Source organism: Rhinatrema bivittatum, chromosome 8 (assembly GCF_901001135.1).
Source record: "Rhinatrema bivittatum chromosome 8, aRhiBiv1.1, whole genome shotgun sequence".
NCBI classification, from domain to species: Eukaryota; Metazoa; Chordata; class Amphibia; order Gymnophiona; family Rhinatrematidae; genus Rhinatrema; species Rhinatrema bivittatum.
The window spans coordinates 204,005,711-204,029,663 of NC_042622.1; the positions used below are offsets into that span (position 1 = coordinate 204,005,711).

A 23,953-nucleotide genomic window follows, 5' to 3' on the forward strand; every position below is an offset into this window, starting at 1 on the left:
AAGAAAACCCCTGCATATAGCTCTAAACCAACTTGCACATCTCAATTGCATTGCCAATACACTACCCAGCGTAAAGTAGTAATTTAACCAGTTAATCTTACGCAATAAGAGGTGCATGAAGAGTTGCGTCTGTCGGTCTCAGACGGCTTCAACCTCTGTGCCTCACCTTTCTTCCTTCTCTCTCCTCAAGCCTTGGGAAAATGGCTGCTGCCGCGACTTCATGCCGCTCTCTCCGGTGTTCCCGGAACGGCAACGGTGACAGTGTTCACCGTGTTTCTCCTGAGGACCTTCTAGGGTGCGCGCGCGCACGCCACCCACATCTTTATCCACGTCATGGCGGGAACCTCGGGGGCATCCCCCTCGAGTGACGTCAAGCCATCCGGGTATTTAGCTTGCCCTTCGTTTGCTAACAAACTGAGTTAGCAAAGATTGGACTGCCTCTGGTCTAAGCTGCTCTGCCGCTGGAAGCTCTCTCTGCTCTCCGGGGCCATTCATCTCTAACCTGAGTACCCGCTCCTCGGGGGCCCTGTGCTTTCTTTCAGGTCCCTATCTGGGATATCGGGTACTCGCTCCTCGAGGGCCTGCTCTCCCTGCCTTGATGCCTACAATTCAACTACTTCTGCCTGTCAGGATCTCCATCAATACAGCTATCTACTTCAGTGAGTAGTCTAACCTTGTCAGTCAGTCTCATCTACAGCCCAGCGCTAGGAGCCTGCATCCGGGACTTCCTCTACTACCTTGTGCTGCCTACCATTTACTCAAGTGTGGGACTGGTCTCCTCTGCTGAGGACCCCTGGACTACTTCTACTGGGTTACCTCACTGCTGCCACCTCCTGGGCAGTATCACCAAGCTGGATAATAAATACAAATCTTCTGTGTCTGCGTGTATATAATCTAGCCTAGTACTGCGGTTCCTCACGGGGCTCCTCCCCGTGGGAGTGACCATCAACGCAGTACCCAAGAATCCACTCCAATACCTCAAAACCATAACATGAAGATATCGAAAGACAGTCTCTGGCTCTTCCACTCTTTGCTTCAGTCGTATCGCCCTTTTGGAGAACAGAATCCTGCCTTAGCAGGAGGGTAGCTAGCTGGACCTCCGGGAGGCAAATGACAGGTTAGGGGAGCAGACCCAGAGTGCTTACAGATGCTATGCAGACAGAATGCAGGGCAAAGATTGACTTGGTTTTCCAGGGCTTAGGCAAAGATGAGATTGGCAAGTACTCCAAGTTAATGGAGCAGGGCTGGGCTGAGCTGGGAGCTTAGGCTTGAGCTTTGTGAAAAGTTTTGGGTGTAAAGTTTGCATGAATGGCAGCAAGCTGTGTGGCATAGTCTTGAATTCTCTACGTCCAAAGTCTTTTTCTTTTCTCATGACTTCATACATATGCATAGAATCCAAAAGTTAATTCTGATAGGATGTTAGCACAATCCACTAGCCTAGGATTGGTGAGCTTCCGATATGACTTCTTAGCAGGTATGTATATGCATTTTCTCATGTAAACGATAGCATGAGTCAGAAGACATCTGGCAACAAATACTGAGCCTCATAACTGGATGCAAAGTTTGTCAGGCTATAATCTCAGTATGTTTGTGTCCATCAGTACCAGCAAAATTGTAATGTGTAGACAAATTGCTCGAGAGGAAGAACAATAGCAGCAGCTTCTCCTCAGTGTAGTTCTCACAGGCATTAAAACTGCAGAGGTCATCATGTGACTTGACTTCCATCTTGTGTTGCTCAAGTCTGCAAAGTTTGGTTCAGTTGCACACTCCTTTTAGGGTGTCTGGCTTATCCCTGTAGTCTTTAACAGTCTTTTGGGAGAATCTTTGTTTTCAAGTGGTAAGTTGAACAGAGCTCTGAGTGAGAGAGGCAATCAGTACAGCCTTGTAGTGCCTTCAGTATTATAGTATGTATCCCATCAGGTTCCATTGCTTTAGCTACATTCAGTTATGCTTAATCCATTGAATACTACCTCCTCAGCAAATGGCATTCCCTCCAGTCCCTTATGCTCTTGCCTTTTACCTTTGGTCCATCACACTCACCACCTTGTGTGAGTACCAAGCAAAACTATTAAAGATACAAGATCTGTGGAAGTAGAAAAGCTACAGAGAAGGAAAACAAAAATGGTTAACAGGTTGGAGTAGATCCCTTTATGAAGGAAAGGCTAAACAGGATTGGGTTCTTCAGCTTGAAGAGATGATTGAGGGGGGAATTTGAATGTATTAAAAACGTAAATTCCGCACTTTCACAAGGAACCATTACAAGGCAGATTACATATTCACAATAAAACAAAGCATGAATAAACACAGAGACAACAATGTACAAAGTGCCATTCTCAAAATTAGAGAATAGAGAGGATGCAGCGGGGATTCTCGGGACATGCCTAAGCCAGTCAGGTTTTCAGAATCTCTACAATGAACAAGCATGATGTATATATAATGGAGGCAGCACATGCAAATCTCTCTCATGCATAGTCATCATGGAGATCCTAAAAACCTGATTGGCTGGGTGTGTCCCGAAAACTGGGTTGAGAGCCCGTGCGACAGAAGTCTACAGAATCATGATCGAGGTGGAACAGATAAATAAGGAAATGGCTGTTTTACCCTTTCAAATAACACTAGGAGTGGGGGCGGGGGCATGCTTGAAGCTGATAGGCAGCAGATTTACAACAAATTGGAGAACATCTCAACACAAGCTGCGGAATTTGTTGCTGAAGGAAGTAGTCGAGGTGATTGATATAGCGGGGTTTAAAAAGGGTTTGGACAAGTTCCTGGAAGAAAAGTCCATAAATAGTTATTAACCAGGTACTTGGGGGGAGACCCAGCACGCGTCCTAGAGTGAGAAGCAACAAATTGGACCTACTTTTAGGGATTGGCCACTGTCGGAGGCAGGATGCTGGATTCAACGAACCTTTGTTCTGACCCAGCATAGTGCTTCTCATGTTTGTTTGATCCTGCTCTTCATTAAACCTTTCCCTCTCTCTTTAATACTTCCTCTCTTCACTTATATAGTTAAAGAGTTTTTATTCCCTGCATTAACTGACAGAGCTTTTGCCTGTCTAATTTGGGTTTCTAGCCTTCTGTTTCTCATGTCCTACTTTTTGGATGAAAGACCAATAAAGAAAGAAAGGATATAGAAAGTTCAGCTAATGTCCAAAAAGTTCAAAGTTTTATTTGTATTCTAAACCAGTGGTTCTCAACCTTTTTTTGGCTGGGACACACCTGACAGATGATTCTTACATACATGACCATCATGGGGATAAATGTAAACATGCACTCTGTGTCCACAGGAATCCCCTCAACCCCCAACAATGAGTGCAGAGCAGATCTAGGGCATTACCCTGTACAACTCGCCATACAAGAAAGATATTCTGGTTCTGATGACATCCCAGTAAAAGCAAAACAAACTCCCTTTACTACCAGGCACAATAGCCTTCCTTATGACAAGACAATAATTTACCATTAATGCATATCCTATTGAGAAAACACAACAAATAAGATTGATACAAATGCCTACATGCTAGTAAAATACCTCACCTCGGTCACACACGCAGAACTGACCTTCACCAAGTACAGAAAAACCACAAATTATAAATATGGAGACAGAAACTGGAATGGAAAACAAAAAAAGCCACTCTGCATGCAGTGCGAACCTGGAGAAATGGAAAGAGAAATATAGCACCTAACAGACTCTCAGGATTTGCAATAATGCACACAAACTAACCCGCACAAAGTTATACCTGTATTATGGAACACACTCAAACAGTAACAACCTTATCTAAGAAATACAACTATTAGAAAAATGATTGTAAACCGTTTCGGTCATTCATGTATTGGTGAAGCGGTATATAAATGTGTTAAATAAATAAATAAAATTAAACCAGGCCCTAAACACTAATACATTTCCTATTGGGAAAACAGAATAACCAAGCTGCTATAGAGACCCACACAGAAATAATTGTAAAGCTTTACTAAAAATGTTACAAACAGCTGCTGAACAGAATAATATCCAACAATTAAAAACTCATAAAAACTATTATTAAAACATGGCCAAATATCAATAAAATATTTCAAAACAGCAGACATTGCATACTACCCAATAATTAAAATGGCAGTCAATCAAGAAAAATAAATTTAAAAAGCCACCTTTACTTACCCTCTCCAGCAACTCTCCTACTCCTTTCCCTTCCAGGCCAACAGCACTCACCAGAAGCAGCAAGGACTGCTGAAGCTCTTTCCTCACAATCCTCTTCCTACACACTCACACTCTCACTCACACACACACACTCTCACTCACACTCACACACACACACTCACACGTCATCTTCCTGGCCAGGCACACATTCACACCCTCAGGCACACAAGCTCTCACCAAAATTTTCTTCTTACTTCACTGCAGGGATGGGCTTCAGTTCCGCTGTGACTTTACTCTGACGGGCCTTCTTTTATCGCCGCCACAGGGATGGGCTTCCGTGGTGGCCTCAGTCGGGGTCGGGTTTTCCTCTTCACTGCCACGGGGATGGGCTCCCATGCGGCCTTGCTTGGTCGGGGTCAGGTTTTCCTCTTCGCCGCCACAGGGAAGGACTCCCATGGAGGCCTTGCTTCGTCAGGGTTTGACACTGCCATTCCTCTCACCCCACCCCTGGGCTATGCGATGCCTGCCTCACCGGCCAATCAAAGGCTTCCTCCCTTCTTCCTACTCCCACTGGCAGGTAGAAGGGAGGAGGCTTCAGATTGGCCTGCACGGGGGCAGGCAGAATGAAGGAGGCTTCCCATTGGGCAGTGGGGATAGGAAGAAAGGAGGCTTCCTATTGGCCCGCAGGGGCTGGAAAAAGGGAGAAGGAAAGTACAACGGGGCAGTGGGACACCAGGAGATGCAACACACCTGCCAGTGTTTGGCGACACACTGGTTGAGAAGCACTGTTCTAAACAAGCGAAACATTCAGGTTGTGAGCATCCAGCCAAAAATATACATATCAGTAATTTCATGGTCCCCCGACACGGCAGTGTTTCAAAATGACTGCTTTGGGAGGGAGCCTACAGAAAACTGAATACTCAAAATAGAGAGAGGGAGATGGTAGTTTGAGCATGAAATCCCCCAAAACAGGAATTCTAAGGTAAACTAAACAAAAAAATGGCTTAATTCTTGTAGATCGGTATAAGTACAATCAAGCAGGAGTATAAAGCCAATTTATAGTGGTGCAAGACCACCGATCAGAGGGCCTCTGCAAGTCCTGTCAGTGCTGCCCTCTCCATTATATCCCTGAAAAACCTTTGAAAGACATTTTTCCTTTTCTCTGATCGGTGGGTGGTCTTGCACCACTATAAATTGGCCCTGTCAGGAGTAGATGATCTAAGAGGTAAAAACCATGGATAATAAGTAGCATCAAAATAGCGACAAATCTATGTCAAGCATGTTAGCAAGGGAAAGAGACTGAAAAGACTGCTGAAGTCTCAGCCCTTGGTTTCCTGCAGAAGATTTTTCAAAATTCTGCAGTAGTTATGTGGAGATTTGCAAAATAATCTGACACCATGCCTCCGTCTGTGCTGTTATCACTATTTGATGTGCCTGCCTCTATTTCTTCTGCTGAGCTGTACTTTATATAGTATAATTTTTGATCTGTTGCAGCATGCTTTGAATTCTCTTGATGGTAAAGCATGAAGTAAATGAATGATGCTCTGATCCATTGTTTTACACTGAATGGCACAGTAGGATGATCACTGGACCCAGGTTATACCCTGCTGTAACCTCTGGCTGTCTCCAATTGTCACATCCAGCATCATCTCTTTTACCAGAGGGCTCCTCAGTGAGTTGCTTGAGAAATGCCTTTTGTACGGTTAGCGATATCCTCTCTGCTTCTGATTGATCCAGCGGCTGGCACTCTTCAGCCTGCAGCTGGTATGTTGAAGTCCCCCCAAATGGCTATCTTGGGTATCTGTCTTTTCCCCTGGTGATGGCGGCTTGTAGATTATACCAACATTGGTATTAGAGCCACTATGCTTCTTCAAGACAACTCACGTACCTTAGAGCCCGCCTGTGTAGTGAACTCTCTTGGGACTCAATTCTATTAGTTCTGAAAACCCCCAGTCAAGGATAGTCTATGCTGAAAACCAAGGTGGTTTTAATTTTGGATCTGTCTCTCATCTGGAATCTCATTTCAGTGACAGATGCGCAACCATCCTTGGGGTAAATGCCGTGAAAGCATATTTCTGGCACCAGAACTGCATGTAAGCTCTCATAGGATGAGGAGACCAGGAACTCTTGTTTCTGCAATTACAGGCAGAAGTGGGGGAAAAATGACTTGGCAAATAGGATTTGAGCTTCTGTTACTAGAGTTCTTCTAACCTACAGATTCAAGCTATAGTCTGCATACCACCACCTTCCCATAATCCATTGTCTGCAATAAAGATCTCACAATTGCATTCATATGATTAAGGTTTTTTGCTTTGTAAACTGTATTTGGTGAAATATATTGTAAGGAAACAGGACCCCAGACATGAACATATCAGTCCTCAAGAACTACAATAGATTTGGTTTGCAAAATAGCCACAATGAATATTAATCCAATTTATATTTGCATGATTTGGCCTAAGTACCCAGTTGCATATTTTGATTGACCTGAAAAAGCCGTTTTTTAGGCACTGAGCACCAATATTGCTTGTAGCAAGTCCAACAGGTGGTGCTGTATATATCTTGAATGCCTTTCCTTTGTCATTATAGCTGTGGAATTAATCATATTCACATTGTTTTTCAATGTTAGGAACTGTTCGGTGCATTCAGAAAACCCTTTACCCTATCAACTCAGCCCCAGCAAGAGGTGTTTACTGGGAATGGATGAATGACGAAGGGTCTTGGACAGTCTATGAAATGGGCATTTCTGATTTTCTGGAAAAGAATTTAGCAACTGGACAACAGATTGTCGATCTTGGGTGTTTTGGATACAACTACAGCATCGATATAGCATCTCTCATCCAGATCAACAATAGTTCCGGCTTCAAACGGAAAATTCGGAGGGGCATGGGTGCGCCTTACCCGGTCACCTCCACCACAGTGTCCGTTCACAAGGGAGTCACTTGCTCCTGCCAGCAGTGTTTAGCGAGTGGTGGAGTTGGACCAATCTCCAGTCGCCTTCGACATTCCATGATCAACCAACCAAGTTCATTTGCGTCACACAGTTCCAGTCAGGCGCCAGCCGCGGCTTCATCTGTGCCATATTCTAAACCATCGCAGTCTGGGGCAAAGTCCAGGCTCTATACAAACAGTCCCTGGCCGTCATCTACTCTTGCACCAGCTGCAGGACCCCTTCCTTCTAATGGAATCAGGTATCCTGCTCTTGTATTCCTCCCTCCCCCCCTTTAAAGTATCTTTTGGCAGCTAAAAGTTGCTTTTTACTATTGAAGACCAATATTCCTTCTAATCTGCTTCTTTTCTACCTGCCTAGTGCTGCTTCAGCTGTCTTATGGTTTAAACTGCACCATGCCAGGAGGTCCCGCAAAACTATGGCGCCTCCACATAGTGCAAACCATGCGATGGCTGCAGTGGCACTAGGTGGATAGAGAGGAGTTGGAGGTCCCCCATGCAGATTATCAGGAACATTGCTTAAATCACTTTGCTGAAATCACTTTGCAACCCTCTTCTACTGCAAGGTGAAAATAACTTATAAAGCTCAAGCTGTGTTCTCCCTCCCTCATCGAACAGTGAGCTGGCAGGTTCTCAGATGGAGCACAGCTTGTCTGCATTAGATGGTATTAGGGAGGGAGTCTTACCAGATACCTGAGCAGATCATGAAGCAGGTTTTTACCTGAATTGCATGGATTTACAGAGATTCTTGAACAAACCATTTCTGATTTCTGATTACTGCTTTGAGATTAGTCCTCCCCCCCCCCCCCCCCCCGCCAATTTTTTATTTTTTTTTTAAATCATAGAGCTGGGCATCCAAGGAGCAAAATGTGGTTTATCCTGCCTTTTCAGCTCTCAGTGACAGCACTGACTGAGGGGGTTAAGGAGAACAGAGAGAGACTGGGGGAGCAGTGAGGGGAGAGAGCAAAAGAAGGGGGGGAGGGTGTGGGTGAGAGAGATAACGAATTGGTGAGTGGTGGAGGGAGATCAAGGATGGGGGAAGAGGGGCAAACGAGAGGATAGAAAGAGTAAGGCAACAGCAAAGGAAGGGGGAGGAGGAAGATGAATAGGAGATAGAAGTCAAAGGATGGCAGGAGATGGAAAAGGAGAGCACCTTGGATTGCTGATGGGAATCTTGAGAAGATAATGGAGGAAGAAGGGAAAAAAGAATGGAGGAGAGAGTGCAGAAGAAGGCAAAAAGGAGAAGAGAATAAAAAAAGGAAGAGAAAGTGTTAAAATATTTGCTGCTAAAGGAAAGTGACAAGGAAGGTAAAGAACTGAAACAGAAAAGGAGGGGGAGGACACCAGAGAGAAAATGAAAAAAAAAAAGGAATAGAGACAAGGGAAAAGGAGAAAAGAGACGCCGGGCCAAAAGATAAAGCTAGAGACACTGAAGGTTGGAGCTGTTTATCTGAAAGCAGTTCCCGAGGGGGGAGTGGGTGGAAGAGAAAAAGATCTTACGGAGACACTCTGCCCCCTCCCATTGCCCTGCTCTAATCTCAGGGGGAGCAGAACTCCAATATTTCCAGGTATGACTATAGGACTCCCTTCTTAATGTCGAGTCCGCCTGAGCGTTTGCTTCAACCTTCACTTGCTGTGTTCTTAGGCCAGGCTTTGTAGCTCTTTACTTACAACAGAAGGGATTCCATGCAGCCACCCTCCTTTTCCTTTTTGGACTTGCCCCAGGCTGGGGAACTGTGGAGGGAAGGTAGTCCCAGAGTGGTCTGTCTTATGTACATTTGTGTTTTGCAACAGCTTCGTTTATAGCCTTAAAAAAGGAACTCTATTAATTCCAGCAGAGCCACAGGGTACCTTGCAGGGAGGGCTGTCTTATAAGCTTATGGTGCAAGGAGTCTGACGTGAGGGTTCGGAGTCCAACGTTTGCCTTTCAGTCTGTAAGTGAGCACTGGGCAAGTCACTATATCTGTGTCCTGAGTCACCCAATTATCCTGGAGGAGTATTAATTGCCATGGCATACAGGTGCCATAATTATGGTGCAGAGTCATCCACCCCAGTGGTGGCTGCATGAAGTATTTTAAGTGTGATAACTGCAAGAATTGCTAGCATTCCTTTTGACCCAGAAAGACAACGTTTTAAACTGAAGTCTGTCTTTTTCCCCCCCCCTGTGATGGTGCATTTTCTATACCTCTCATACCCGGGGGCAATAACTTGTTTGTGGAAAAGAAAGCAGCATACATGGCAAGTCCTTGGTGGTATTAGTGCTTATTAAGAGCCCTTTGTTTAGGGGACTAAAGCCAGAGACCCACGTTGAGCTGTAATGCATGGATTCGGCTTCTGCTTGGGGGCTTTATTCTAAGCCACTTTTTCTTAGCATTCGGACAGGCTAATCCATGACCAGTGGGTGATGCACCTCTGCCAGCAGATGAAGATGATCAGGCCGCCAGTATTCTCCATCTCCAGCAGATGGACGTACATCTCCCTACTGGGGATTGCTTAAAAAAAACATTTTGGAAGGAGGAAATTTAATTTGCCCCACTCTGCCGTGGTGATACCTTTATAATCCCTTCCTCAGTTGAGTTTTCCTGAGGTGATATCTGCGGATCCCCTCCCTCAGTAGAGTGCCTCAGCCCAGTAGCTGGTTTTCCGGCGTGGACTTAGCTGTAGAGAAAGAAACAGCTGAGAGACTAATGGGTCCAGGAAGCTGAGCGCAGCGGTGAAGGCCTTTGCCCTCTTCCCCCGCAGCCGGAGAACAACTATATTTGACCGGTACGAGTTGAGCTCAAGTAAAGAGTAAATATTTAAAAAAAAAAAAAAAGAAAAGTGAGGAATTCCATTCCCCTTCTGGTTTCTGAGCCTCTGTACATTGATCCGACATCCATTCCCGCCTCTGTGGGAGCTTGGGGAGTCATGGCAGCCTGGCGGGTTCAGCAGCCTTTTGGCTAGGCTTTGCTCAGACGCCGCGTGGTAGGCTGCAGCGGTGTTCACATGCTTTTCTACTTGCAAGTCTGTCGCAAAACAGTGCCTGTAGGTTTGTGCTCGCGCGCCCATGTGGGCACCTACCTGGACCCCACGTACTGGGCGCCTAAATTTTGGGTGTCCATAGTGTGCACTTATTGAATAGAACTTGTTTTTGGGCGCCTTGTCCAGGTGACATACAGTTCGGTGCACAATTGAGAGTACTCCTAGTGGGTGTTTATCCATAGAACCTTAGCAAAGAAGCCTTAGTGCCTCCTTTCTGCTGCCTGCCATATTCGGGCATCTCAGCCTGGCGTCCCCTCTAACGTGTCAGCTCTGCTTGGAGGCTAAGGGAGAGTAATCTCAGACTGATTTTGCTGATCCTGGGCCTTCCCAGCATGATGCGGGAATGGGACCAGAGGGGGTCTGTCAGAGGTTTTGCTTGGTTTTGGGGCTCTCCTAATTGGTTTGTCAGCAGGGAAAGACAAATCAGTAGGCGCAGGACCGACATCCCCTGGTTTTGATATGGGTCCTTCTGCTCTCTTGGGTAGAATTTTTTTTCAAGGGCTGCAGTTGATGAAGCCGGCCAAACCTAAGAGTTCAAGATCGTAATGTTGAGAGAAGATGGCATTCTGGTCCACCCGTGCCTAGACGATTTGCTAATTCGGGCCAAGAACATGAAAGATAGTCTTCAGGCCTCACGCAAGGTGATCTCCTTGTTACAGGAAATAGGCTGGGTGGTGAACTTGGCCAAGAGTAATCTGCAGCCATCCCAGACACTGAAGTGTCTTGGTGTTCATTTCGATACGAAGCAAGGCAAGATGTTCTTGCTGGTGATCAACATTCAGAAACTGATGGCGCAAGTGTGACTATTGACAGAAACAATATGCACAAAGGTGAGGTCTTCTCTATAGGTGCTTGGTTGATGGCAGCCATCCTAGAGGTGGTTCCGTGGGCAGGGGCACATATGCATCCTCTTCAGCGCACATTGCTTGCATATTGGAATCCATGGTATCAGGACTACTCTATAAGGATTCCAACTGCAGTAGTGGTTGCAAGTGGATCATATAAGGAAGGGCATTCCCCTATGAATACTAGACTGACTAGTACTCATGAGGGATGCAATCCTCCAGGGTTGGGGGGGGGCTCACTGTCAGGAGCTGACGCCAGGAGCACTAGAGTACAGAGGAGTCTCTCTGGAGCATCAATCGGCTGGAAGCCCATGCCATTTGGTTGGCATGCTTGTGATTTGTCAACAGCTTGCACGGTCAAGTGGGCCGAATGATATCCGGACAATGCAACGATTGTGCTTTCATCAATCATCAGGGAGGAACCAAGAGCCATCAAGTGTTGCAGGAAATAGCCCAACTCATGGAATGGACAGAAGTTCATCTTCAGGAGATCTCAGCCTCACACATTGCAGGAAAAGACAATGTAAGAGCCTACTTTCTCAGCAGACAGAGTCTGGATCCAGGAGGATGGGAATTGTCAAACAAAGCCTTTCAGCTCATAGTGGGCCGCTAGGGCCTCCCATTTTTAGACTTGCTGGTGATATTGCACAATACGAAGGTTCCTCACTTCTTCAGTCGCAGGAGAGATCTTAAGTCTTTGGGCATCGATGCCCTCATGCAGGAGTGGCCGGAAGGCAAGCTTCTATATGCTTTTTCCTCATGGCCCATGTTGGGGAGAATAATTTGGAGGATCGAGAAACACAAGGGTTAGTGCTTCTGGTGGCGTTGGATTATCCCAGGAGACCGTGGTATGCAGATCTGCAGAGGCTCCTGGTTGACACTCCTTTCTGATTACCTGTCAACAGGGATCTGCTATGGCAGTGCCTATTCTTCATGAAGTTCCGACTTAATTTTGTTTTATGCTATGGCACTTGAGAGGGCTCGGTTGCTGAAGCATGGCTATTCCACTGCTGAGATTTCCACCTTGCTTCAAGCATATAAGGTCTCCACTTCCTTAGCCTATGATCGGGTTTGGCGAGGGTTTGAGGCTTGGTGTGAGGAACGAGGGGCTCATCCTCATTCGGTTAAGATCCCACTCAGTTTGGATTTTTTGCAGGATGGGTTGATTAAGGGCTTGTCCCTTAAATCCTTGAAGGTGGTGGCTCTTGCCTGTTTCCGAAGTCAGGTGAATGGTGAACCTTTGTTGGCCCATCCGGATGTGGTCCGGTTCTTGAAAGGGGTGAAGCATCTTCGTTCCCCCTTGCAGTTGCCACTGCACTTGTGGAGTCTTAATCAGGTTCTAGATTTTCTGGTGGGTCCTGCCTTTCCTTGAGGTTGGTTACTTGAGGAAGGTGTTCAGCATGTAGAATTTCTGAACTGCAGGCTCTGTCTTGCCGGGAACTGTTCCTGCAAGTGACTCTGGGGGCAGTCTAACTGCGAACTGTTCTGTCCTTTTTGCCGAAGGTGGTCTCGGATTTCACTTGAATCAATCGATTTCCCTGCCGACACTGGATAGGGAGAGAAGTGTGGATGAATATAGTTTGTTATGAACCTTGGATGTCAAACGACATATCATGAGGTATTTGGAGTTTTCTAAACATCTCAGGAAGGTGGACCAGCTGTTTATACTCCACGGTGGGGGTAAACAGAGTGATCCGGCTTCGCAGGCTACAATAGCCCACTGGATTAAGGAAGTAGTCACGTTCATATATGTGGATGCTAAGCCACCGTTGCCTAGTCAGGTTATGGCTCATTCCACTAGAGCTCAGCCAGTGCCATGGGCGGAGATTAGATTGTTGTCTCTCATCAAGATTTGCCAAGCTGCAATGTGGTCCTCATTACACACCTTTTCCAGGCATTACCGCCTGGATGTGCAGGTCCAGGAGGATGCAGCCTTCATGCATGCGGTGTTGATTGCACCACAGGCAGGCCCTGTTAGAGAGTAGCTTTGGTACATCCCACTGGTCGTGGATTAACCTGTCTGAATGCTAAGAGAGGAGAAATTACTACTTACCTGATAATTTTCTTTTCTTCAGTGAAGACAGGTTAATCCATCTTCCCACCCTTGGCTGCCGGATGGGGGTGGTGTTGTCCTCCTGGGTGGCTGCGTTTCCAGAGATTACTGGTAAGTGTCAGATCTCGTCCCTAGATTAGTGATATTACACTCCTTATCTGAGCTCAATGTTTTCCTGTTAACTGAGTGTATGGTTGTCTGTTTATAGTTATGATCATGTACTGTTTAGTTGTCCACAGTTAGCTTTTGCAGAGAATACTGACGGGCTGATGTCAGTGGAGGGGTATATATACCGTAACATCAGCTTTGCTCAGTCTCCATCTGCTGGTCGAGGTGCATTACCCACTTGTTCTGGATTAACCTGTCTCCATTAAAGAAAAGGAAATTATCAGGTAAGAAGTGATTTCTCCATATAAACTGCTGCAATTATTATTTGTCAGAAGCAGGCAAAAATTGAAAAGTCTCTGTTCCCATAAACTTAAAATGCATGTGTGTAAGGATAAAGGAAAGCAAGAGAGAGCGAGAGAGCAAATACAGAGCATTCAAGTGATTGCTCACATACTGAAGATGGTAGAGATGAGATCTGAACCCAGAGAGTCTCTGCGGTTCTGCTGCCAGCATCCCTTAAAAGCTACTGCTTGTTGAACTGGACCGGATGCCGTTTCTATTTGACCCAGTCGGTACGTGATGGCTGCCCTGCCAGTCTAGGTTCTTTGCAAGGCGCGGCTGTAAAGAAATTGAGCAGTGTACAATAAGTGTACAGTAGGAGTGGAGGAATAGCCTAGTGTTTAGAGCAGTGGACTATGAACCGGGAGACCAGGATTCAAGTCCCACTGTCGCTCCTTGTGACCTTGGGCAAGTCACTTTACCCTCCATATCCTCAGGTACAAACTTAGATTGTAAGCCCTCTGGGGCTGAATGTAATCCGCTTTGAAGTGCTGAAAAAAAAGGGCAAAAAGCAGAATATAAAAAATCTAAATAAATAAGTCATGTGTCTCTGTTCTCAGCTCTCCGTCCCTGTCCGTACAGCTGCACAGACCCAGCAGGATTTACCAGGCTCTAGCAGGTAACAAAGTATTTGCTTTTATATCACTCTGTGGCATTTCGTATAAAGATTATACATCCTATCTATAAAACGTATTTGTGAATATGTTTATAGTGGATCCAAAAATTGACTATACTGAAATATTTCTGTACAGACTGCAGAGTCTCCTTGTGTGTATGACCCCAAAAGCTGCCTTCACTCACTGCACTGTTTTGCTCTTGGCTATGGTGGAAGAAAAACCCATTGGAATCATTTGAAAGTGATCTGTAATCTGAGTAGTGTGTTTCACTCTGCTGTGAGAGTTGTGACTTTCATAGCAGAGAAACAGAAACAGAAAGCAGAGATGTTGCATTTTGGCTTCCTCCAAAGGGTGTGGTTTCTTCCTTCTGCCCTCAATAAGTCTGAAGCATTCTGTGCTTCAGCTAGAGGACGGGGAGCGTGCAGCTAAGCAAGGCCGAAGGCTTGTGAAAAGGACATTTCAGGTGCAAAATGTATTGGGGATCTCATCAGGGTGAGTAACCTAAAGAGGCCAGTCCCCCTCAGCCACTGCCTGTACTTTGCATGTTCATTTTCTTAGTACATTTCATTAAAGAAATATTTTAGGTTTGCCAACTGTTGTAAAAAAAAATTGGTGTTGATCCATTGACAGTCACAAGGCAATTAGTTTAACACGTGTAGCATTTAGAATGATTTTTAAGGATGAATTTTTCCCTATTAGCAATAGTTGAAACTTAGGATTTATACATGCAAGGTCATTTCAAGGGTACCACCCCACGTATGGTCATTGGGGGGGGGGGGGAGCAAGGTCGCTGTGGGAGTTGGAGAAAGAGAGCAGAGAGTAAGGGTTACGATTGTGGAGAGGGATGAAGAAAAAGGTGATGTCCCTTTCTTGGGGGATATGGAGGGAAAAAAGGAGGAGCCTTTACTCTGAGGAAGTCAGGTGAAAGGGAATGCCGGCTACTACCTGGAGATGAATATCCTTATTCAATAAACATACACACGGTTAATGCTACTCCAACATTGCTCTATGCTTCGGCAAGAGGAAATGTGGAAAAAAGGATTTGCATCCACATAAAAGCAGGGGAGTAGCTTGCTTGTTACGGCGGTTACTACCCCAAACCAAAAATGCCTGATACTTCACTTTCAATGCATATCCAGCATAGCTGTCTGCTTCAACAGCAGGGGGATGAAGAAAAGAGGATGTATATTCAAACAACCAACAAGGACTGAATTGCACAGGCTGGGTAAACAAGCGTGGGAGTAGCTTGCTTATTACGGCGGTTACTACCCCAAACCAATTAGCTGGATACTTCACTTAGATGCAGCTCCAGCACTGCTATCTACGATGGCGGGGGAGGAAGGGAAATAGAACCAAAAAAATTATTTAAAGGGACAAGAGTAACAAAGTATGAAAAAAAAAAGTGTGAAAGCTTGCTGGGCAGACTGGATGGACCGTTTGGTCTTCTTCTGCCATCATTTCTATGTTTCTATATGAATTTAGCTGCTTTTGCAGTATGATGCATTCACCCTGAAGGATCTAGCCATCTAAGATCCTTCTGAAAAGGTGTGACAGTATATTGTACTGTATATTTTTTTCATTCTTTCAGTTGTTTGCGCTCTCATTTTTTTTTTGTGGGGGTTATGTTCTATTTTTAGATGTTCTTTACAAAGTAAATGTAACAGAGACTTATGTAGCAGTTGAATCCATCTATCTGTTATCCCCCTGTATCTGCAAAAATGTCTGGACAAAGTCCTCTTAGAACTTGGTGGATAGGTGCAGCAGATGTGGAGGGCTTCCAGTCAGAAAGAGCCCTTTTCTGGATGCAGGGGGTTCAGGTTATGGAGTGATTTAGTGGCAGGCAATCGCTATGGCAGCAGTAGAGAAGCACTGGAGGGCTGAAGAAGGTGCTGGGCCGGCGGAAGAAAGACACGACATCTGCTGTGCCTCAGTGCAATCCACAGAGAAGAGCTGCCTGCAGCCAAGATGGAAGGCTGTGTGTAGGGAGAAGAAGGGATTCTGCTTCCACGGAAGGTGAGGTGCCATGGGGAAAGAACTCCGTGGGCTCTCTCTGCGCAACCTGGAGTTCAGCCTTTTCAACTTGCCTTTCTCTTATTTCATTAAAACAGTTATCAAAGGCCAATCTCAACCTCCCCCCATGAAAAGTTCTGACTCAGCTTCCTGCTCAGCTCTACTGCCACTGATGTGAGATTAGAGGGGATAGAAAGGGAGGGGCAGGAAGGCCAGGGGTGAGACAAAGAACATTACAACAAAAATCAAAATAAGCAGACAAAAAAAAAAAAAAAAACCCAGACAAAATAAGAGTGAATCTTTATGGCTTTTTAACTCTGGCTCCTAAAAATTTGGGCTGGTGCCAAAGGTATTAGGCTAACTTTCGTCTTGCATTCCCCACCCCCGCCTCTCCCACTGGTGGCATCTCCTGCACAGCACTTCCCGACTTTTGGAACATTGACCCAAACTCTTCCTTCACTCTCTGCCCAGCATCACATTTCAGCCTTTCCGGCATATCTTTTTCTCCATCCTCTCTCAGCATTCTCTTCATCACTCAGTGCCTTAGCATACCAGCATCACCTCAGTCTCTTTGCCCTCTTTCCTCGCTGTCAGCACTTTCTCCATCCTCCCCTTTCATCAGCCCTTCTCTCTCTCTCTCTTCCCACCAATCCAGCTCAGTACCTTCTCAGTTTCTGGATCCTACCACCCTCTCAGCAGACACTCTGCTGTCTCCTAATGCAGAAGCTCCATCCTTTCCATTCTTCAGCTACTGTGGCCCCAGTCTCTTTTTGTTCTTTGGCTGCTGGTGGGAGGCTCTGCCAGGGGCGCTCAGTTCTTGGACCTCTTCCTGTTCTTCAGCCACGGGTGGGATGGGCTCCGCCAGCAGCTCCAGGCTTTGTAATGATGGAATTTTGCCACCACAAAATTTTGGAGCTCTAAGCAACCGCCTGGTTTGCCTAATGAAAGCACCACCCCAAATGCCCTCTGCATGGCAGTGTGCATCACAGTTACAGAGCCAGCAGTTCTGCCTTATACTTGTTTCCACTGTTGTTCAGTTTCTCACCTAGATTGCACAAGCTCTGTTCTGTCTGCCCTTTGGGGAGAGTGAACAGAATGATCACAAATTCTGATGTTCATCTTTCTTTCTTCCTTAATCCTCTCGTGCAGCTTTCACATTTAGTAAAATTATCTTCAGTTTTCACACCATCTTATTAGTCACTGGGTATATCTGCTTATGCTTCGAGTGCTTCTTGGCTTTTACAACACTCACTATCACCTGTACCCACCAAGCTGTCTCTTCATATCATTCCTCTCCTCTGGAATCATTCTCCACAATGTTGAAAATGTTCCTTTATTCCATTTTGGATCCCCTTAATAACTCAATTTATTGGCCTTTCCTACTTGTCACATTTATACAGGCTTAGAAGATAAACTCCAGTTGGCCCACCAAGTCTGCTCAGTTGCCCCTGCTTATACCATTCTAGTTAAGGATATTTCCCAGTTTCTTAGCGTCCAGTCAGATGAATCCAGAACAAGTGAGTTATGCACCTCTACCAGCAGATGGAGACGGAGCAAACTGACGTCAGAGTATATATACCCCTGCAGTGACAGCCTGCCAGTATTCTTAGTCTCCAGCAGATGGTGGACATGCATCTCTCTACTGGGGATTGCTTCGATTTGGGGGGGGTGGGGAAGGAGAAATAAGTAAATAAATTTGCCCCACTCTCCTGCGGTGATACTAAATGGTCCCTCCCTCAGTTTAGAATTCCTGAGGTGATTTCCCTGGTCCCTCAGATGAGTGCCTTGGTCCGGTAGCTGTTTTTTCAGCCCTCGTGGACTTAGCTGTTAAGCAACTGAAAGGCAGTGGATGCAGGAAGCCGAGCACAGCTGTGACTGCATATGCCCTCTCCCCTTGCAGCTGGAGAAGGTCTCTGTACTCAGCTAGGTAGGTTTGAGCTCAAGCGAGTTTAAAAATAAATAAATAAATACAGAGACTCAGTGTGTTTTGGTGTAGGGCTTCCTTTCCCCCCCCAGTCTTTGTGCTCAGTGTGCCATCTTGACATTCGTCCCGCTAACGTGGAAGGTTGAGGAATGTGGGCAGCCTGGCGGGTTGAATAGCCTCTAGGCTAGGCCTGGTCTGAGGCTTTTTTGCTGCACGCTGCTTGACGTTACATATGCTTTCTATAGGCTGCCCTTTACAGGTTTTTCAGTTCTGTGAGTGCGTCTAGCTGTGCGTCCAGGTTGTGTGTCCAGTTTTTGGGCACTTAGTCGGGCCTCATTTTGTGTGTTCAGGTTGAGTGGTATCTTTAATGGCTGCATGCTTACCTGTCCGCACAAGTTGAGCACTGCTGTACGCATAAAGTTTTTGCGGTGCCTATCCTAGGGATGCCTAGGTTGGATGCCTAGATTTTTTGGATGCCCTAAAAAAAAAAAAATCAGCTGGACGCACGCCTTTGGTTACCACTTAGCACACTGTTGGCCTAATGGCACCTATACCTAAGAAACCTAAGCGCCTTTCTCTTTGCGCTGCTTGTCAAATTTGGGCATCTCAGCCTGGAGTGCCCACTAATTTGTGCCAGTGCTGTTTGGAGGCTCAGGGAGAATTGTCTTCTTCTGATTTCACTAAGCTTGGTTCTTCCCAGCCGGATGTAGGCCTGGGTATAGATGTATCAGGTGGGGTGCCTGATTTTGGAACTCCTCTAACTGGCTCTTCAGCAGGGGAGGGTAGCTCCATGAGTTTGCCTCAGGTTTGGTATGGATACTTTCATGGGTAGAATTTTCACAGGTAGAATTTTTCCAGGGATTGCAATCCTTTCTTCAGGTGCAGTCCTCAGCTCTGTCCACGCTCCCAGGGCAGAGTTTCAGGTGGGAACCTTGCCAGAACCTACTGTTAAGCGCCGGGGTACACCTAGATCGGCAGCGGGACTGCCCGATAGAGATCCTGATGGCACGGATGATGAGGCCGATCCTGACACTCTAGAGGATGGGGAAATTCCTCCAAGATTAGAACCATATTGGACTATGCTATGGCTCTTTCATAGAGATGAACTGCCAGCTCTGATTTCCCAGGCTTTGAAAATGCTTGGGGTTCCTGGGGCAGATTCCGGGAAAATTCCATTTTGGTTTCCTTGCGTAAAGCTTCCCTGTGATGGAGGCCATTCAAGAATTAATTGATCTTGAGTGGGGCGCCCTAGAGACTAATTTCAAAGGGGGTCGGATTTTGGAAGGCCTGTACCCACTGGATCCTGTGGTAAGACCACTATTCCCATGGAAGGAGGAGCAGCCTTGAAGGCTAGTCATGGTAGAAAAATTGAGACTATCCTTAAACAAGCATTTGAAGCAGTGGCAATGACATTGCAGATCGCTTCTTGCTGTTCTCTGGTGGCTCACTCTTGTTTCTTCTTTCCCAGGAGGTTGATGACACTGGGTTTTACTCCAGGGCAGTTATGGAGCCAGCAGCTGCTTTCTTGACAGATGCAGGCTGTGATTTGGTCCACACTTCAGCCAGAGGGGTGGCTTCGGTAATAGTGGCAAAGTGTCAGTTATGGCTGAGAAATTGGTCAGCCGGTGCGACCTCCGAGGCTAACCTCACCAAATTGCCCTTTAAAGGCTCACTCTTATTTTGGAGCGAGTTGGAGAAACTGGGCAGTAAGTGGGGCGAATTGTCGATTCCTTGTTTGCTGGAAGATAAGAAGCAGACATTGTTCTCCTTTAAATTGAAAGGTCGTGCTAGAGAATCCAAGTGTTTTCGACCCTATAGAGGAGCGACCTTTCAGAGGACTCGACCCTTCGGTAGGTCTCTGTCCTTTCATCCCAGACAACCAGGAAGAGGTGCAGGCTCGAGTAGTGGAACCTCCCAAGCCTCCCAATGAAGGTTTTTCGACCCAACCTTGGGAACAAGAGTTAGGGGGACCCCTCTCTCTTCTATCAGAGATGGGTTGACATCATATCAGATCAATGGGTCCTGGAGGCGATACGAGAAGGATATGCAATGGAGTTTCGCAGTGTTCCTCAGGATGTGGTCATGGAGACTCCCTGCCACTACCCGCAGAATATGCAGGCAGTAGAGGATACATTGGCAAGGCTGCTCAGTCTGAGGGCTGTGGTTCCGGTGCTCACGTCTCAAGAAAATATGGAGTGATATTCCATTTATTTTCTTGCGCCCAAGAAGGAGGGCTCTTTTTGTCCCATCCTGGATCTCAAAGGTGTTAACTGTCATCTGCGAGTGTGGCATTTTCGCATGAAAATTTTGTGCTCGGTTAAAATGGCAGTGCAGGCAGGAGAATTTCTGACCTCTCCGAGACACATCTTTACATTCCCATCCAACTAGAACATTGTTTTCTGTGGTTCGCAGTTTTGGGATGCCACTATCAGTTTCGAGCGCCGCCCTTCTTTCTGGCCACTGCTCTCAGGACCTTTTCCAAGGTAATGGTAGTAGTTGTGGCAGAATTGAGAGAGGATGGGATCCTGGTATGCCAGTATTTGGATGACTGGTTAATTCGAGCCAAGTCGCTGGAAGAGAGCCGCCTAGTGACCCGCAAAATGATCTCCCTGTTGCAGAAGCTCGGCTGGGTGGAGAACCTGGGCAAGAGCAATCTTCAGCCTGTTCAGTCATTGGAATACCTCGTGGTTCAGTTTGACACGAAACAGGACAAGGTTTTCCTGCCAGAAACTCATATTCAGAAGTTGATGGTAGAGCTACGTCTGTTGATGAACACTTTGTGCCCGACCGTATGGTCCTACCTGCAAGTACTTGGTTTATGACAGCAACCCTGGAAATGGTACCGTGGGCGAGGGTGCCTATACGTCCTCTACAGCGCTCCTTGCCATCACGGTGGAACCTGCAGTCTCAAGACTATTCAATTTGGCTCCACATCCCGATGGAGGTTTCCTCCCAACTATGGTGGTGGCTAGGGGCGGATCATCTAAGGAAGGGAGTTTGCCTAGCACCTCCGGACTGGCTAGTACTGACAACAGATGTGAGCCTCCATAATTAGGAAACTCACTCTCAGGAGCTGACAGCGCAAAGATGCTGGAGTGCAGACGTCTCTCTGGAACATCATTCAGCTGGAAGCCAGGGCTGTTCGGTTGGCATGTTTGCAGTTCAGCGACAGACTGCAGGGTCAATCGGTCCCGGACAATATGGCTTACATCAATCGGCAGGGAGGAACCAAGAGCCAACAAGTGTTGCAGGAAATAGATCAGCTTATGGAATGGGCCGAAGTGCATCTCCAGATCTCAGCCTCACATAAACAGGAAAAGACAATGTAAGAGCAGACTTTCTCATCAGGGAGAGTCTGGATCAAGGAGAATGGGTATTGTCAGATGAGGAGTTTCAGCTGATTCTAGATCACTGGGGTCTCCCATTTCTTAGACCTGCTTGCAACTTCTTGCAATGCGAACGTTGCGCAATTCTTCAGTCACAGGAGAGATCCAAAGTCATTATGGTTCGATGCCCTGGTGCAGGAATGGCTGGAAGACAGGTTTCTAATTGCCTTTCCTCCATGGCCCATGTTGGGCAGATTGGTTTGGAGGATCAAGCACCACAGAGGGATGGTGCTCTTGGTCAAATCAGATTGGCCCAGGAGACCATGGTATGGGGATCTGCAGAGGCTCCTGGTGGACTCGCCCCTTCAACTTCCAGCGCACAGGAACCTGTTGCACCAGGGATCTGTCTTTCACGAAGATCCAATTTGATTTTGTCTTACGGTATGGCCCTTGAAAGAGCTCGCTTGCTGAAGCGTGAATACTCTGCGGCAGTGATTTCCACCTTGCTAAGCTAGAAAGTTGTCCACTAAATTGGCCTGTGTGCAGGTTTAGCGAGTGTCTGAGGCCTGGTGTGAGGATTGAGGTACTCTTCCTTGTTCGGTCAAGATCCCACTCATTTTGGAATTTCTGCAGGATGGCTTGAATAAAGGCTTGGTCCTCAATTCCTTAAAGGTACAAGTTGTGGCTCTCGCCTGTTTCAGGGGTCAGGTGAATGGTGGTTCCTTGTTAGCTCATCCTGGTGTGGCATGTTTCCTGAAAGGAGCGAAACATCATCTTCATCCTTTGTGGTTTCCAGCGCCCTTATGGAGTCTTAATTTGGTATTGGATTTCTTAACAGGCCTTACATTTAGATCGATGTGTAACCTGTCCTTTCAGTTACTGATCTTGAAAACTGTTTTCTTGTGGCAATTTGTTCTGTGCATAGGATTTCTGAATTGCAGGCCTTATCTTGCCAGGAACCATTCCTCTAGGTGACAGGTGACTCTAGGGGCGGTACAGTTGCGTGTATTGTTCCTTCTTTTTTACCAAAGGTAGTCACTAACTTTCACGTGAATCAATCCAGAGATGTAGAGGAGTATCGTCCATTTTTTATTTATTTATTTAAAATACTTTTATTCTGCAACCTCCATAAAATGTTTGGCGCAGATTACAAAATAACAATCATAAAACAACTAAAAACAAACATATATACAAACAAATAAAACACTACAAACATATATTATGTTATTACAATGATTTTAAAAAGAAAACAGCACACCAGCCAAAAGTGGCCTAAAAAAAAATACTGCTTTTAATGCCTTTCTAAAAATGTTAAAATCCTGTAACTGTCTCACTTCTGTTGGGAGTTTATTCCACTCATTAGCTGCAACAGCGGAGAAAACACACCCTCTGGTTTTAACCCATTTAAACTTTTTAACTGGAGGAACATCTAACAGTTGTAAGTTTTTAGATCTCAAAGCACATGCTGGGGTATAACATCTTATGAGATCCCGTAGTATACAGGGGGAAAGATTATACACGAGTTTAAATAAGATGGTTAGCAACCTAAATTTGCCCCTCCACCTTATTGGGAGCCAATGTAATTCTCTTAGAACTGGGGATATATGCATTGTTTTGAAATCCCTGCTAAAACTCGCACAGCCGAATTTTGTATTAGGTGGTTGCATGCGATGCATTTATCTGTTGCGACCCTTGGATGTCATGAGACATACTGTTAGATATCTGGATGTTACTAAGCCTTTTCGGAAGATGGATCGCCTGTTTGTCCTTCACAGCGGTATTAGGCAGGGAGAGCCAACCTCGTGGGCTACAATAGTTCGCTGGGTTAAGGAGAGAGTCACGGCTGCATATGTTGATGCCAGGAAGCCGTTACCTAATCAGGTCAGGGCTTATTCCACTAGGGCTTAGGCAGTGTCATGGGCATCAGCATTTGCCGAGTGCAACATGGTCCTCATTGCACACTTTTTCCAGGGATTATTATCAGGATGTGAGGCCCGGACCGCGGGCAGCCTCCCGCCCTATTCAGGAGTAGCTTGGGTACATCCCACTTGTTCTGGATTCAACTGACTAGACGCTAAGAAATGAGAAATTACTACTTACCTGATAATTTCCTTTTCTTTAGGAGAATCAGATGAATCCAGCTTCCTTCCCTTGGCTGCCAAATGGTTGTATTATGGTTCTCCTCCATGGCTATGTGTTACAGGGATTACTGGTAAGTGTTCATCCAGTCCCTAGACTAGTGTTAATACATTCTTGTCTGAGCTCAGCGTTGCCTGTTGGCCGAGTATTGAAATGGTTATCTGTTTAATCAAGCTTTGCTAGTCTGTCCACGGTTGCTTTTGAAGTGAATACTGGCAGGCTGATGTCACTGCAGGGGTATATGTACTGTGACGTCAGTTTGCTTCGTCTCCATCTGCTGGTAGAGGTGGATAGCCCACTTGTTCTGGATTCATCAGACTGTCCTAAAGAAAAGGAAATTATCAGGTAAGTAGGAATTTCTCAATGTCAACTGTAGAAGCTGGACCTCCCATCCCAGTCTCTTATGCTCTACCTAAACTTATGCTCTCTGTTACAGCCCCTTCTCCCAGACAGGCATTTGTAGTTCTTGTAATGTTTGCTCAACCTCAAAAAT

General features: G+C 46.0%; 1 protein-coding gene across 3 annotated transcripts in view; it reads left to right on the top strand.

Annotated features, from left to right (window-relative positions):
* The window catches only part of DTX2 (deltex E3 ubiquitin ligase 2), an 89,634-nt gene that overhangs the window by 38,392 nt on the left and 27,289 nt on the right, over positions 1 to 23,953 (top strand). For all 3 annotated transcript variants that reach the window (XM_029612627.1, XM_029612628.1, XM_029612629.1), the window contains 2 exons: positions 6,759 to 7,320; positions 14,005 to 14,063. In XM_029612627.1, coding sequence (XP_029468487.1) covers positions 6,759 to 7,320; positions 14,005 to 14,063 — 621 coding nt within the window. The remainder of the gene's footprint in view (positions 1 to 6,758; positions 7,321 to 14,004; positions 14,064 to 23,953) is intronic.